The sequence below is a fragment of the Pseudonaja textilis genome, chromosome Z (assembly GCF_049901715.1).
Source record: "Pseudonaja textilis isolate UNSWEBS1 chromosome Z, rPseTex1.2, whole genome shotgun sequence".
Lineage (NCBI taxonomy): Eukaryota > Metazoa > Chordata > Lepidosauria > Squamata > Elapidae > Pseudonaja > Pseudonaja textilis.
This window is the reverse complement of record NC_142008.1, coordinates 57,632,511-57,647,092: the sequence shown is the minus strand read 5'-3', so window position 1 is coordinate 57,647,092 and position 14,582 is coordinate 57,632,511. Positions and strand designations below refer to the sequence as shown.

Sequence of the window (14,582 nt, the reverse complement as noted above, 5' to 3'; positions counted from 1 at the left end):
AGAATTGCCCGTCCCAATTCCCATCATTAATCAAGGACTACCTGAAGCACCTTTCGACAGCCCTTAAACTAGCATGTCTTTTCCTGTGGTCAGCTGCAGAGGCCAGAATACAAATCCTATGAAAAGACTGAAGTGCTTTAAGGAACTGCCAACAAATAGATAGATATAGGAGCACTCCTAAGCTGCATCTCTTTGTATCTACAGTTATAAAGGTAAGTGCCTAGAAATATTTTCACAAAAAGGAAAATATTTTCACTAAATTCATTCATTTTCAATTTAATTTCTATTAGAGACGAGGGTGCTCAAACTATAAAACAGCATTATTCAAGGGAAAATTCAATTTGCTGTAAACATGAAATTCAAAATTGATTTTAAAACTCAATTCTGCTTTTTGTTTTTAATAAGATTCACATCCACGCTGTGAAGAACTCAATGCCTGTTATTTAAGTGTTTTAAAATGTATTTGGATAAAATTTTACCATTGCTTGGTATGTGCATTTTGGTTCCCATCATCCCCAGTCATTATAGCAAGTTTCTCTGCTGGCAGAGACTAGTGGAAATTGTTGTTTGGAGGGTGATTATAGATGTATAACTATTATTCTCTACTCAAGATGAAAAAGCATTTTTCATTCAAAATACAATATAATTATTTAAAAAGACAAGCACATAAAACAGGTTTTTCCAGCTTTTCATGTCATGGTATGCTGTCAATATTACATGTATTGAAACAGATAAGAAAAAAGGACTCCTATACAAATCTTCATCTGTGTATTTTTTTCCCCAAAAACCAAAGGAAAAAAAAACCCAAAGAAAAAAATGGATCCATATTGTGCTGTTTGAGGATCCTAACAATTTCTTATGTAATAGTCTACAATGCATATTTAAAGTAATGATTAAAGACAAAAAAATAAAAGGTGTGTTTTTAAGAAATGATACTATTAAACCAAGAGTTATAGAGTTTATATTCTCTACACATTCTATAATTTTTTTGGTACAAAGCAACCAAAAGAAAAGGCAACTGAGTCACATGTTCCTAACTTAATGAGCTGGAATGGTCATTTAAGTTACTGAATCTAAATCCCAAATACCTGGAGGAATCCAAATTAAGGCATTCCTGACAGCCTTTCTTAAACATATCCAGAGGAAAAAAAATATTTCATTAAAAGCTGCCTTTATATATTACTTTTTAACATTCCATTTAAATCTCTCTCCCTATAACAAAAGCCTAATTTCGCTACTTGCAGCAGTATACTCTACTTCTGTTTAGATTTCTTTTAGAAATTTAAATTGTATTGCCAAATCCCTTCTTAATGTTTCTCTTCTAAGTTTATTGTTACATCCATTAATGTGCTTTTGTGAATATTCTTGTAGCTCTTTTTTCTGAGCCTTTACATTAGTTTGAAACGTTCTTAAAGTAATAAACTTACTGGATCTGTTAACATTGCTCTCAAATGTGAAGCCAGAGCCAGGAATGCCAACGTATTGAAAACTATTCCATTGATTACACTATAAATATAGTCTCTTGATGGAAGCAGCATTACGAGGATGACTACAAAGTCAGCATAAAATACCAGGAGCCAAGTGATAACTGCACAGGCAATACCACAACCATCTCGAATAAACCACATTGTTCCTGAGGAACTGTGGCTGGAAGGTGGGACACACTTGTCCGGTTGAAGATATTCTGGTTTCCTCTCAATATCTCTGAAGCGGTGAACTGGAGTAATCATCATAGGTTTTAATGTCCATTCTTGGATCTGGAAAAGAAAAGTTCTCCATTTTATAACTTAATAAAGAGTAAAACTTTCTACCTCAGATTAAAGTTTAGTGAAGCAATGATAGAAATATAGCAGATGGCAACAGTGTTGTTAAAGAAGGCTAAAATATTAGCAATCCCCATCTAAAACATATTTTGGTTTGCATTTAGCTTTTTATCATATAAACATTGAAGTAGAAGAATAATCTAAATGAAACTTGAATTTCACCAGGAACACTACAAGCACATGATATTGTTCAAACATGTATGGTAGAAGAATTTGTAATTCTTCTAATTATGGAGTGATTCAGTTTCTGGAGGTTGACAATGTAAAAATTTGACAACACAGCTATAGTTAAAATTTAGTGTTGTTTAGTGTAAAAATACAAATGCATTCCATTATGAAATAAGCAGTTTTCCTCAAACTTATCAACTTCAGTGAAGCAGATTGTGAAGTGATATGTAAGAAGTAATCCTGTTAGATAGAGTTAGATAGAGCCAGGGTAATGCCATTTTTGGCCTCCAAGTAACATAAAGTACTTTACAGAATATTACTGGAATATTAAGTAAGACATTGTGTAAGAATGTTCTTTGTATTTACAATAACAAGATTGTTTTGCACATTTTGGTTAAAGATAGTTGGCAGGTCACAAAAGATAATCGGCAGGTCAGACTGACCAGCTGTCATGCTAAAATTAATAAAGCTGACAATAGTAACAGCTGCCAAACAGGATGGAGATTATGTCAAAAGGGATGGAGATGACTGGAAATGAGTAAACAGATGGGATGGAAGTTACGGGAAAAAATCTCTTGCCCCACCCAGAAATAAGCCAATAGGATGAGGAGATGGTAACAAGGCCGAGCTTCTGAAAATGTATATAACTGTCATAGATTTCTATGGAAGATGTCTCCTATCTCCTCCCCAAAAGGAGAAAGAGCCAAGCCTTTGCAAATGCTTCTAATAAACACTTTTTATATTGTTCATGTGTCTCTTGTTGTTGTCACGACTTAAAAGGTGATAATTATCACATTAACATAAAGAAAAATCATACAACAGTATTACCACTGCAAACTCACAAGTGAGTGTCTAGCAATGTAGTGAGCTCGCCTTGATGAATGTTGAACATAAATGCGCCCAAACCATAACTTAAAGATTTAAAGATGGAATATGTTATTAATCTTTGTGGCTTATTTCAACAAAACATTTTTTTTACTTACATACAATTAAAATGTACATTTTTACTTACATGAAAAGAATGAAAAGAGTTATGAAATACTTTTTGTTCTGTATTAGCATAATTCTAAATTTTGAAAAGATAATAAGCAATGGTATTTGTCAGAAGGAAAATTTATGTCATTATCTAAACACATTTTCAAAATATACATTTCCTGGAATTAAATTTTCATCAAAAGATTTAGAAACTGAATATTTATCTAATCAAACCAGCATTCAATTTCCCCTAAGCAACCTTTGTCCCAGTGGTATTCAGCCAATTCGCATCAGTTTAGGATAACTTTTAAAATTACAATTACAGACAAACAAAAACATTTAAACAATAACAGTAAAACATAAAAATAAAAGAGAATAATGTATTGCGATTGGTGGTAGATTAAGAGTGGGCAATTAAAGTTTGCCTAATTTTATATATAGCATAGCAAAATTTGGGCACATTCAGACAAACTGCTTCATACTGATCTGATAACAGTAGCTACATGTAAAAAAGATCAGTATTTTTCGGATATTTTATTAGATAAGGTGTTATAAATTGAGTCCATGAGTCCTTATACAGTGGGGGGGATTCACTTTTTTTTACTACCGGTTTTATGGGAGTGGCTAGGTGGGCATATGACTGAGTGGGCATGGCCAAATCAACATCACTCGTATAAAAGGAGCCTCACTTCGCTGAACCGCTCATCTCATCTCCAAAAATTTTATGCAAAATGGAATTACCGTATATACTCGAGTATAAGTTGACCCGAATATAAGCCGAGGTACCTAATTTTACCACAAAAAACTGGGAAAACTTATTGACTCGAGTATAAGCCTAGGGTGGGAAATGCAGCAGCTACTGGTAAATTTCAAAAATAAAAATAGATACCAGTAAAATTACATTAATTGAGGCACCAGTAGGTTAAACTAAAAAGGCATGTTGCTTTCATTAGTGTCAAGATGGCATGAATTAACATGGCATAAATACTCAATTGCAAGTTAACTTCATTCACTCTTGGCATTAAAAAATACCACAGGGAGGGAATTATTATCTAATTAAAACTTTCACTAGGACAGTTGAGAATAAGTTTGATGTTCACAATTTCCTCTTTGAAAGAGACCAGTAAATAGGGAACAAGAAGATGAAGAAAAAGAAGTGTGTTTTTTCACACTGCAGTGAACAAAAATGGAACAGGCTTATTGAAAAATGGAATAGGAACAGGCTTATTCTCAGTCCAAAGGTTTGTTTCTGATTTCTTCCCTGATTTAAGGGAAATTTTGGAAACGATCTCACTATCATGAAAGGTTTAATTGATTCACTAACTTAAAGAAGAAGATGATGATGACAGCGGGAGGCAGGAGTCACTCTCTCCCTTACCAAGCCCCAGTGCCGGGGCTGGCAAAAAAGCAAGAGCCGTTCTTATGATCTCTCTCTCTCTCTCTCTCTCTCTCTCTCGGAACACAGTCAAGCCCTTTCCAGGACGCGCGATCCGCCGCCGCCGCTTTGCACCTTGCAAATGCAAAATCCCGGGGTTTTTGCATTTGCAAGGTGCAAAGCAACGGATCGCGCATGCTGGAAAGGGCTTGACTGTATTCCGAGAGAGAGAGAAGATCATAAACGGCTCTTGCTTTTTCGCCAGCCCGGGCACTGGGGCTTGCAAGAGAGAGAGTAACTCCTGCCTCCGCTGTCATCATCATCATCTTCTTTGGGTTAGTGAATCAATTAATTTGGGAAGCGATCTCACTATCATGAAAGTCAGTGTTCTCTGCCTGTGGGGCGTTTGGAAGAAAGCCCTGCAGCATATCCATGTGCGTGTAAGGGGAATCAGAAATCCCGCGTTCAACGCCTAGCACGGCAGAAGAGAAAACACAGCTGTGAGCAAATACTGGGAAAACCTGATTGATCAGAAGGAAGGAGGCAAAGAGGGAGGGGGGTGGTGGTGGACGGAAGTCCCACTGGTATTGTGAAACATTGGGTCGGCAGTGCTTAAAGTCAACGTCCTCGCTCCCACCCACCCACCCACAGCCACAGAGTCCCAATCGCGCAGCCCAGAATCGCCCTCCCCTCAGGGGCAGCAACGACGCCTGGCATTTCCCGAGACAAGAAGCTCCACCGTGCAATGAAAGCACCTGACTCTGGAGGCTTGTGGGCTCAGAAAACAACGCGAGCCGAGTTGGCTTGTTTCCTCAGCCCCAGCTGCTTTCAGTCCGCTTGGGAGGAGGAGGAGGAGGTGGTGGCGGTGGCTCACGTTGTTTTCTGAGCCCGTGAGCCTAGAGCCAGGGCGCTTTCATTGCCGGCGGAGCTTCTTGTCTCGGGAAACGCAGGGCATTGTTGCTGCCCCTGAGGGAGGGCGATTCTGGGCTGCGTGATTGGGGGACTTCGTGGCTTTGGGTGGGTGGGTGGGTGGGTAGGAGCGAGGACGGACGGAGTCCGCGAAGTGGGGCTTGCCTGCCCTTGCTGGCAGCCTCTGCTTCCTAAGGGGCAGGGAAGGGGCTCATCTGGACCAAGGGTGAGTCTCCCCTCAGTTTCCCCTGAAGGATCTTCCGTGGCTTTTGCCTTCTCCCTACGTCTTCCCTCTGTTAAAATCCCCCCTCACACACACACACACTTATTTTCAGGCAGATAGATTTCATGTCTGAGCATTCTCACACGACGGTGGGTTTTTTCAGAGGGGAATCTGTCACTCGAGTATAAGCCGAGGGTTTTTTTTTTCAGCACAAAAAATGTGCTGAAAAACTCGGCTTATACTCGAGTATATACGGTACTTGAGAAAGTGTGATTCCAAGTCACTTGGGTTTAAATCTGATTTAAAGTAATCTAACCCACCTCCCTGAGTCAGGTATCAAAGATCTACTAATCTTTCTCTACTTGTACCAACCATATCCCGTTACTACAATCTATGAAAACTATACAGGTAGTCCTCAACTTACAACCACAATTAGGATCAGAACTTCTGTTGCTAAGTGAGGCAGTCATTAAATGAGTTGTACCCAATTTTATGACATATTTTGTCACAGTTGTTAAGCAAACTGCCATGGTTGTTAAGTGAATCCAGTTTCCTATACTAACTTTGCTTGTAGGAAGCCAGCTGAAGAGGTTGCAAATGGCAATCATTTGACCTCAGGACACTGCAACTATTATAAATACATGCTGGTTGCGAAGTGCCTGAATTTTGAGAACATGACTTGACTGCAGGGATTCTGCAATGGTCATAAGTGTGAAGACCAATTTTAAATCACTTTTTTCAACAGCACCATAACTTTCAACAGTTGCTAAGCAAATAGTTGTAAATCAAGTATCTACATAAAATGCTTGAGCAACTCCATTCCCAGCCATTCCGCAAGCAATTTTCTGACTCATATACCTTTTACATCATAGATATAAAACCTGTAAGATACTGTCTTCCCCTGAGGATAACTTTTGTACCTGCCTGTTTATAGTTACTTAACTTGACAAAAAATAGATTTCTCTTTTCATATGTTTTGTAGATATGGGAGCACGTTAGATATAAAGTCAATTTTTATAACCCCTATTGTCCAATGCACACATTGATTAACAAAATCAATAAGAGTTTATTAATAAATACAGTGGATTTCAACAACTATTTCCAGATATGATATATTATTAGCTTGATTAAGAAATAAATGCTGTGAATTACAAACACCTTACATACAGATTATATAAATTTAGCATTTTCATATCAGCTGTATTTTCCAAAGATATGCCAATTATAAAGATTCTGTTTCACTGAGTGGCTTTATTTAAGAAATGATTTCATACCACAAATTCATCTGTTTTTTTGAACTTACAATTGACCAAAATATAAATATTGGAAAATTTTGCATGTTGTGTTTTTGATTTGATAAATTACTACCTAAAATAATGATAAACAAAGTAGAGTTCAGCTAATTGTTCTAAGAAAAACATGATAAATGCACTTTTATGCCACTTCATTTTTTTTTCTGCTTTTGAAATATTAAGTTTAAGCAACAATACAAAAGAAAAACTTTTGTAATATTTCTTGGTTTTTCTCTTCATTTTCCTATCCCAATTTTCTCTGTATAGTTTTAATTCTTTTTTTGCTAAAATAAAACAATTTTAATTTATATTATTGAAAGAGACATCGCCTTCCTCATAACTAAATACCCATCTATTATCTGGAAGAAAACTGTATCACCATAAAATGTCCCAAGAGAGGCAATCTGAGCCTAGATATGAAGCCAAAAAATCCAATTACATTTGGACAAGAAATTCAAAACAAGAAAGAGAGGAGGGCAAAGCTATTGGTACATGACTCATATTTTGCAGGAAAAGACAAGGTTGGGGATGCTTTGAATCCACTATATGGGACCAGATAGCATTTTTGTTCTGCTTCTTTGTTTGATGAGTGGTTTCAATAAAGAAATATACTTCCCCCTTCGCCCCTCAATACCTTTCCCCTAAGGACTCTGCAAATACTATGATTGTCTAGAGCTGAAAAGTACAACATGGGAATTTACCAATTTATGTTTGTGTTTTGTGATCATCCCATGTGGTTGCATTAAATACGACAATGCAGCATCCTGAGAAATGTCCCTTTAGTATTGTTAGGAATGATAGTCACCTAACAATTGGGTTAGCAATATATAAACCCGGATAGTTATTTAATACTGTTGTATCTTTAAGAGAATGCTGTAATTGTGATTGGCTGAGGTTCCTCCAACCGCCATAAGATGATCCAGAAACCTAGTTTGTTCTCTTCTCACATTTCCCTATTGCTTTTTGCCTAATCATCATTCTGCTGGAATTGCTGTGAGTCTTGCAAACTATTAGCAAACTCCGTTTACTGAACTTTGTTTATGATACTGGACTTCATTTTTGGATTATCCCTGGACTGATTGTATTGAATACTACCTGATTTAACCATGTATGATTTGGACCGTTTGTTGGACTTTGTTTACCCATTTACTGGAAGTAAAACCTACATTTTACTATTCAGTGTATCTGTATGCTGGTTATGTGTTATTCAACACCACTCTCACTACATTTCCCTGAGTGCGCTCGTTCTCCTAACGGGGAATACCTCAACAAGCATAAAATTATTATTTTTGCAACGTTAAGTCTTTTTCATTCTAAAAGGGAAATAATAGTGGATGAATTTATTTAATTATTAATTGATGGACTCCTCACATAAACTGTTTTAACTCCTACCCTCAAAAAGGGCATTAGTACTTACCTGAGATGCCCATTCTCTGTGAGCTGTGAAGAGCATCCAGTAGTGGGAGGTGCTTCAGTCTCTTCATGTACAGTCTGGGCTTAATTTGTGGGACGCTCCTCCTCCATGGGACTCCTCCCAAGCGTCCCCCAGTTTTGGCAAAGATGAGGTTATGAACACCCTCTCCCTGTATATCTTATCTAATCACTGGCCGGAACAGAACCCCACCAGATGGAAATTGGGTGGGGCTGGACGTTCTTCACAGCTCATAGGGAACGGGCGTCTCAGGTAAGTATCAACGCCTTTTCTCCCATAAGCTGTTCAGAGTATCCAGTAGTGGGACATACCAAAGCTTGGCTTGTCCTACGGGAGGGTCTCCATCTGGCTTGGAATCCCCTCCTGGGCCTTATGGACCCATTGCAAAACTCTTCTGCCAAAGGAAGCTTCAGCTGAGGCAAAGATATCTATTTTATAGTGCCTAATGAAGGGCGATGGAGAGGCCCAAGTTGCCAACCAACAAATTTCTATTATTGGCACTTGCATGTTGTGGCACTTCTGGTCGAATGCGCTGTTATGCCCCTGGGCATCGGTAATGATTGAGTCTCGTATGTTTTAGCTATCTCAGCCCTTAACCATTGACCTATTGTAGAAGATGAGACTTTGCATCCTTGAGTGGTTGGCTGAAACGAAACAAAAAGAGTCTCAGTTTTTCTGAAAGGCACTGTGCGGTGAATATACGTACGTAGGGCCCATCTTACATCAAGCTGATGCCATTGGTGTTCCAATCCCTGAGTTGGCTTCGGAGAAAAGTTAGGGAGTATCAGTTCTTGTGCCCTGTGAAAAGCCAAATTAATTTTTGGTATGAATGTAGGGTCTGGACGAAGGACCAGTCTGTCTGAATGAAAAATGCAAATTTGTCTGATCGATAGGGCTGCCAGTTCCAAAATACAACGAGTGGATGTTATTGCTACTAGAAAAACTACTTTGAACATTAGAAAAAGGAGACTTGTAGTCTTCAAAGGCTCAAAAGGACACTTCATGAGTGCAGCGAGAACCTTGTTAAGGTCCCAAGTTGGATAACAGTGAACCACTGGAGAGCGTAAGTTTGTGGCACCACGAAGAAAACTCTGTATGCATGGATGATGAGAAATAGATGGTAGGTCTCCACAAGTGACGACAGAGGCCAGGGACGTTACCTGTCTTCTCAAGGTATTTGATGAGAGACCCTTTTCCAGTCCTTCTTGTAAAAACTTCAGTATTTGAGCCACTGATGGAGAGCTGGGATCAATGCGAGATTTAACACACCATTTACAGAAACTAGTCCACGTGGCATTGTATATGTGAGTTGTTGAGGGGCTCCTCACTACTTGGATTGTGCTGATAACTTGGCTAGAGAACTTCTCATTTTTCAGACGTTTTCACTCAACCGCCATACGGCTAGGTGTAGCCTGTTATAAGTAAAATTTGGCTATTACACCTGAGAATATAAAGAGCCGAACTGAAGCCATTTTGTGTTCACAGCTTGAACTTTTAAAGCTCAGAACAGTTACGAAATGTGTTTTCTGCTAGGAATAATACCAGATTGCCACACTCTGTACTTGGCATAAGGCAGAGGTATGTGCTGGGGTGCTCTGACATTATAATGTCACATTAAAAGATATTAATGTTTTCTGGAATTTGATGTTGAAAGTTGTCCATGAGAGGTTGGAACCTTTTATGAAAACGTTGTATAATATCTGTATATGGAAACAGGAAGTGTTATGTAACCATGTGATTTGCTAAACCTATATAAGTTGTATTCACTAAATGGAAATGTCTCCTTCCTCCTAGAAAATGTTTTTTTTCTGGAGTACAGGGGTCCATACTGCAGTATTTTCCCTAATAAAGCATCCTATGGAGCAGATTATCAAAAGCCTGTTGTTTCATTTTTATGTACTTCTCACATAGCCATTGAGGGTCCAGATATTGAAAAGGGCCCTGGGTGAGCGAGACTCTGTGTGGTGGGATTCTCCATGGTTCTGCTGAGGTCAGATCTTGAAGATCTGCAAACCACGGCCGCCTGGGCCAGTATGGTGGCACCAGCAAAAGTTTCACTCTCTCTTCCAGAATCTTCTGGACGACCTTGGCAATCACTGGAAGTAGAGGGAATGTGTACAGAAGACCCAGAGGCCAGTGGCAGCGGAGCATATTGATGTTGTCTGCTCCTTGTGAAGGGTATCTGGAAATGAATCTTGGGAGCTGAGAGTTGAGAGGGGAAGCAAACAAGTCTATTATCGGCTGACCGAATATCCGAACCGCCTCTTGAAACAGGCTCGGGTTTAGGTGCCACTCCAATTGATCAACTGTAGCCCTGCTTAACCAGTCTGCCTGGGTATTCGACAGACCCGATATGTGCTCTGCCCTGACGGAGAGCAGGTTGTTCTCTGCCCAAAGTCACTCCGCTTCCCACATGAGTTGTTTCGAATGCGTGCCCCCCTGCTTGTTTATGTGAACCTTTGTTGTTACATTGTCGGTCAAGATCAGTAGGTGTTGGTTCTGAATCTATGGGAGGAAGGTGCAAAGAGCCAGATGAACTGCCCTGAGCTCCAGCCAGTTTATGCTGCACGACTGTTCTATGGAGGACCAATGGCCTTGGGCTGTGAGGGACTGATAGTGAGATCTCCATCCAAACAGGCTGGCATCTTTCATGATGGTAAGTCTGTGGGGCTCTTTGAACTGACAACCTCTGTTGATGATCGGCCTGGTACACCAGTGGAGAGATATGAGGACCTTTGACGGTTCAGTGACCTTGTATTTGGAGTTGCTTCTTCCTGACCTCTGGTACAGAAGCAGGAACTGCTGCAGAGATCTAGTGTGGAGTCAAGCCCAGGGAATAGATATGCATGAGATCGTTTTGCCTAATAATTTGGATAGATTGGCCAAGGGTACCCTCTTGAGCGTTCTGATTTCTGTAGCGAATTGTTGCATGCTGTTTTGTCTATCTGGTGACAGGAAAACCTTACCTTCAACAGTGTCTATAATTGCCCCCAACTGGACCAATTGAGTCGATGGAGTTAAATGACTCTTTGTCCAGTTTATTGAGAAATCATGTTCCAGTGTCTGTAATGTAAGTTGAGTGTCCCTAACTGCTTGATGGATGGAAGTTGACAAAAGTAATATGTCATCAAGGTAGCACTGAAGCTGTACGGGAATACCTCTGGGATGGGCAGCCAATGCTGCAAGGACCTTTGTAAAGGTCCTGGGGGTGGAGGGTAGTCCAAAGAGAAGGGCAACATATTCAAAATGGTGGTTATTATAACAGAACCATAGAAATTTACTGTGGGATGGTCTAATTGGAATATGTAAATATGCCTCCATCAAATCTATTGACGTAAGGACGTCACAAAGTCTGATGCCGAGTAAAATAGATTGCAAGGTGTTCATTTTAAACTTGCAATATACCAAGAAATGGTTGAGTCGTTTTAAATTGCTCTCCACCTCCCCAAACTCTTCAGAACAACAAAAAGATGTAAGTAAAAACCTCACCCTCATTGGTTAGGACCTACTGGTTGAATGGCTCATATTTCTAGTAGATAGCTGTTTCCATTAAGAGTCCGTTTAACCAGATCTCTAGAAAGAGGGCACGACGTGAAGAAGTCATGGGGGGCTGGATTGGAACTCTAGAGCTAGGCCAAATCTGATCGTGTCTCTGATCCAGGCATCAGATGTTGAAGATTCCCATTGGTCCATGAATAATTTAAGGCATCCGCCAATGGGAGCAGAGTTAATGGTTCTATTTGGGGTGGCAGAATGACTGGTTTCCTGCCCCTCAAAAAGAACTCTTGGCTTGGCCATGCATTCTATTTTTATCTCTGAAGTCGAATGTCTCTGACTGTTGTCCTGGTCTGAAGTTAGAGGGTCTCTGAGGTCTTGCTGAATAAGGTCCTTGATAGAAGGGACGAAAGGATCCCCTCCGAAAGGACTAAGTGTTTCTGGTATCTGATTTATGAAAAAGAGAATGGAGTACTTTTTTCTTATTCCTGATCTCAATTGGTAGCAGATCAAGAGCAGAGCCAAACAATCTGTCCCCCAAAATGGGAGAAGAGGCAAGCTTTCACTTATGCTTCGTGTCAGCTTGCCAATGTCAATCCTATACTGTATGGGCAGTTGGCACACCTAGTGGCCTGATCCAAAAATAGAGAGGGTACCCTGATAACAAAATCCCCTCTTTTTTCTTTTTGTAGTTCTATGAGTCATATCTCAATAATATTTTTTTATTAGTATTATTATTAATATCGTGTGTGTGTGTGTGTGTGTGTGTGTGTGTGTGTTGTCTTATTCTGTCAGCTTCATCTGTATTTAATTTAGTTAGGCTGGATTCTACTCCACATATGATGGATTCTGTGGGGATTTTTTGGGGTGCCATAGCATAATTGAATCCTTTGGTTAGGACATCTGTTTCTGTTTTGGTGAGTTCTCTGTTGGAAATGTTATATACTAATTGTTCCAGGTGTTGTTTTGAGTTGTTGGGGGCTTTCTTGCCATGTTCTAATTTCTTTAGTTTCTTCAAGAGTTTGTCATTTTTGTAAGCGGTTTCAGTTTCAGCTCTCCAGGTTGTAAGTTGTTTTATCTTGTCCCAAAGTAGAGGGTGGATTTTGCTGCTCAATTCCAGGTGTTAGCAAATTTTTGTTTAACTGATCCAATTGGAATCTTTTTCTGTGGAGCTCGTTCCTGAGTAGAGCCATTTCAGTTCTTTTCAGGATATGCTTAGCAATTGCTGTGCTGTGATTAAATGTTAATTTGAAGCAGGTTGGTGTTGCATTGTTGTCTCTGCAGCTGCGTAGGAATTTGAGGTCACATAGTATTCCTGCTCTTTTAACTTCCAGCTTCTCATAGGTTTTGGTCTGGCTGTTTATTTTCTCCACTCCCTCTCTTGTTTTCTTAAGTTTTTGCGGGTACTTACATGTATGGTATTCAGCTTTGTTTGGGTATTTTCCCACGTCATTATAGTTGTGCTTTAAAAGTTGTAGCAATGTTTTGGCAGAATCTCATCTGCCACCATCAGGCTTCTGTATTGTGTTCGTCTGTGAGTCAGACTTTCACAGCCGTTTCTGTTTTAAATTTGGGGCTAGCCTACTGCTGTGCCAGAATGGTTTTTTTCTTCATCCTGATTGGTTGGGAATCTTGGTCTGTGTTTATTCGTCTTGGAGTTTGCTGTGTTCTGCTTGATTGGTGTTTCTAATATCTTCTGTTTTGTGGCTTTTCTTGTCTTGATTGGCTGGCAACATTGTGTTTCCTGTATTGGAGGCTTTTAGTGTGGCTTGGCTCCAAGTAAATGGATGACTATCATTTATTAGGAAGCTAGGTTTTATCTGGGTGCCTGGTTGGGGTGAGCTGGAGGTATCAGGGGGGATCTGTTTGTGCCCAGGTGTTTGCCTGGCTTGTGGTGTGGAAATTTTCTTGTTTGTGAGTGCAGGCTTCCAAATAATTGATAGTCTGGTGGAATCATCTCTTCCATTCATGCTTTCATGCTATTCATGCTTTCTATTCATGCTTTCATGTCTTTTTTCAATCTCTATGGCTTCTCTGATGATTCTGTAGCTGGGGTTTTCTATTGTGGCCAGGGTTTTGTGTATATATATCTATATATTTCCAACAGATTCCAAAGTAACACTATCACCAATCTAATCTGAAAAGAGATACCCCCCCAAAAAACCAAGACACAGAACAAGACAACGGTATCGCACTCCTCCCCTACATCAAAAGCACCACAGAGAAAATCAGCAAAATTCTCACAAACACAATATCAGGACAGCCTTAGGCACTGACCAAAAAATAGCCAACATCCTAAGAAACCCCAAAGACAAGATCCAGCTAGAAAACCAAGGAGTTTATGAAATACCATGTAACAATTGCCCAGCCACATACATTGGACAAACCAACAGGAGAATAAATGCACGCATTGCAGAACACAAAAACGCAGTCAGAAGAGAAGAAAATAGTTCCTCTCTCTTCTAGCACCTTAAAGCCACAGGACATGAAATTAATTTCAAAGGAACCAAATTAATATCCAACACTGGACACTCCAGCAAGAGAATAATCAGGGAAGCCATCGAGATAGAGAAACACCCCCATAACATGAATAGACGGGATGATACTTCCCGCCTACCAGACATCTGGAAGCTAGCCCTCACCAACAAACAAGTCCCAGCCACGAAAACCAACACCAGATCTGAAACAACACAAGACACCACCGCCAACCCTCCTCATCAGACCCAGGCCCAAGCCCATCCTATAAACGAAGGACAACCACCATCCAGAAAACAGACGACGGCTGCCTCGCCAGCTGTTGCACTCCGACCCCAAAACCAAACAAGCTGACACACGCCAAGAACACAGACCCAGACCCCAAACTCGAAGCCAGACTAAAACCCAGAATGGT

At 40.0% G+C, this 14,582-nt stretch overlaps 1 protein-coding gene across 8 annotated transcripts in view; it reads right to left on the bottom strand.

Annotated features, from left to right (window-relative positions):
• The window catches only part of ZDHHC3 (zDHHC palmitoyltransferase 3), a 138,716-nt gene that overhangs the window by 44,602 nt on the left and 79,532 nt on the right, over positions 1 to 14,582 (bottom strand). For all 8 annotated transcript variants that reach the window (XM_087916757.1, XM_087916758.1, XM_087916759.1 and 5 more), the window contains one exon: positions 1,428 to 1,757. In XM_087916757.1, the coding sequence (XP_087772883.1) occupies positions 1,428 to 1,757 (330 nt within the window). The remainder of the gene's footprint in view (positions 1 to 1,427; positions 1,758 to 14,582) is intronic.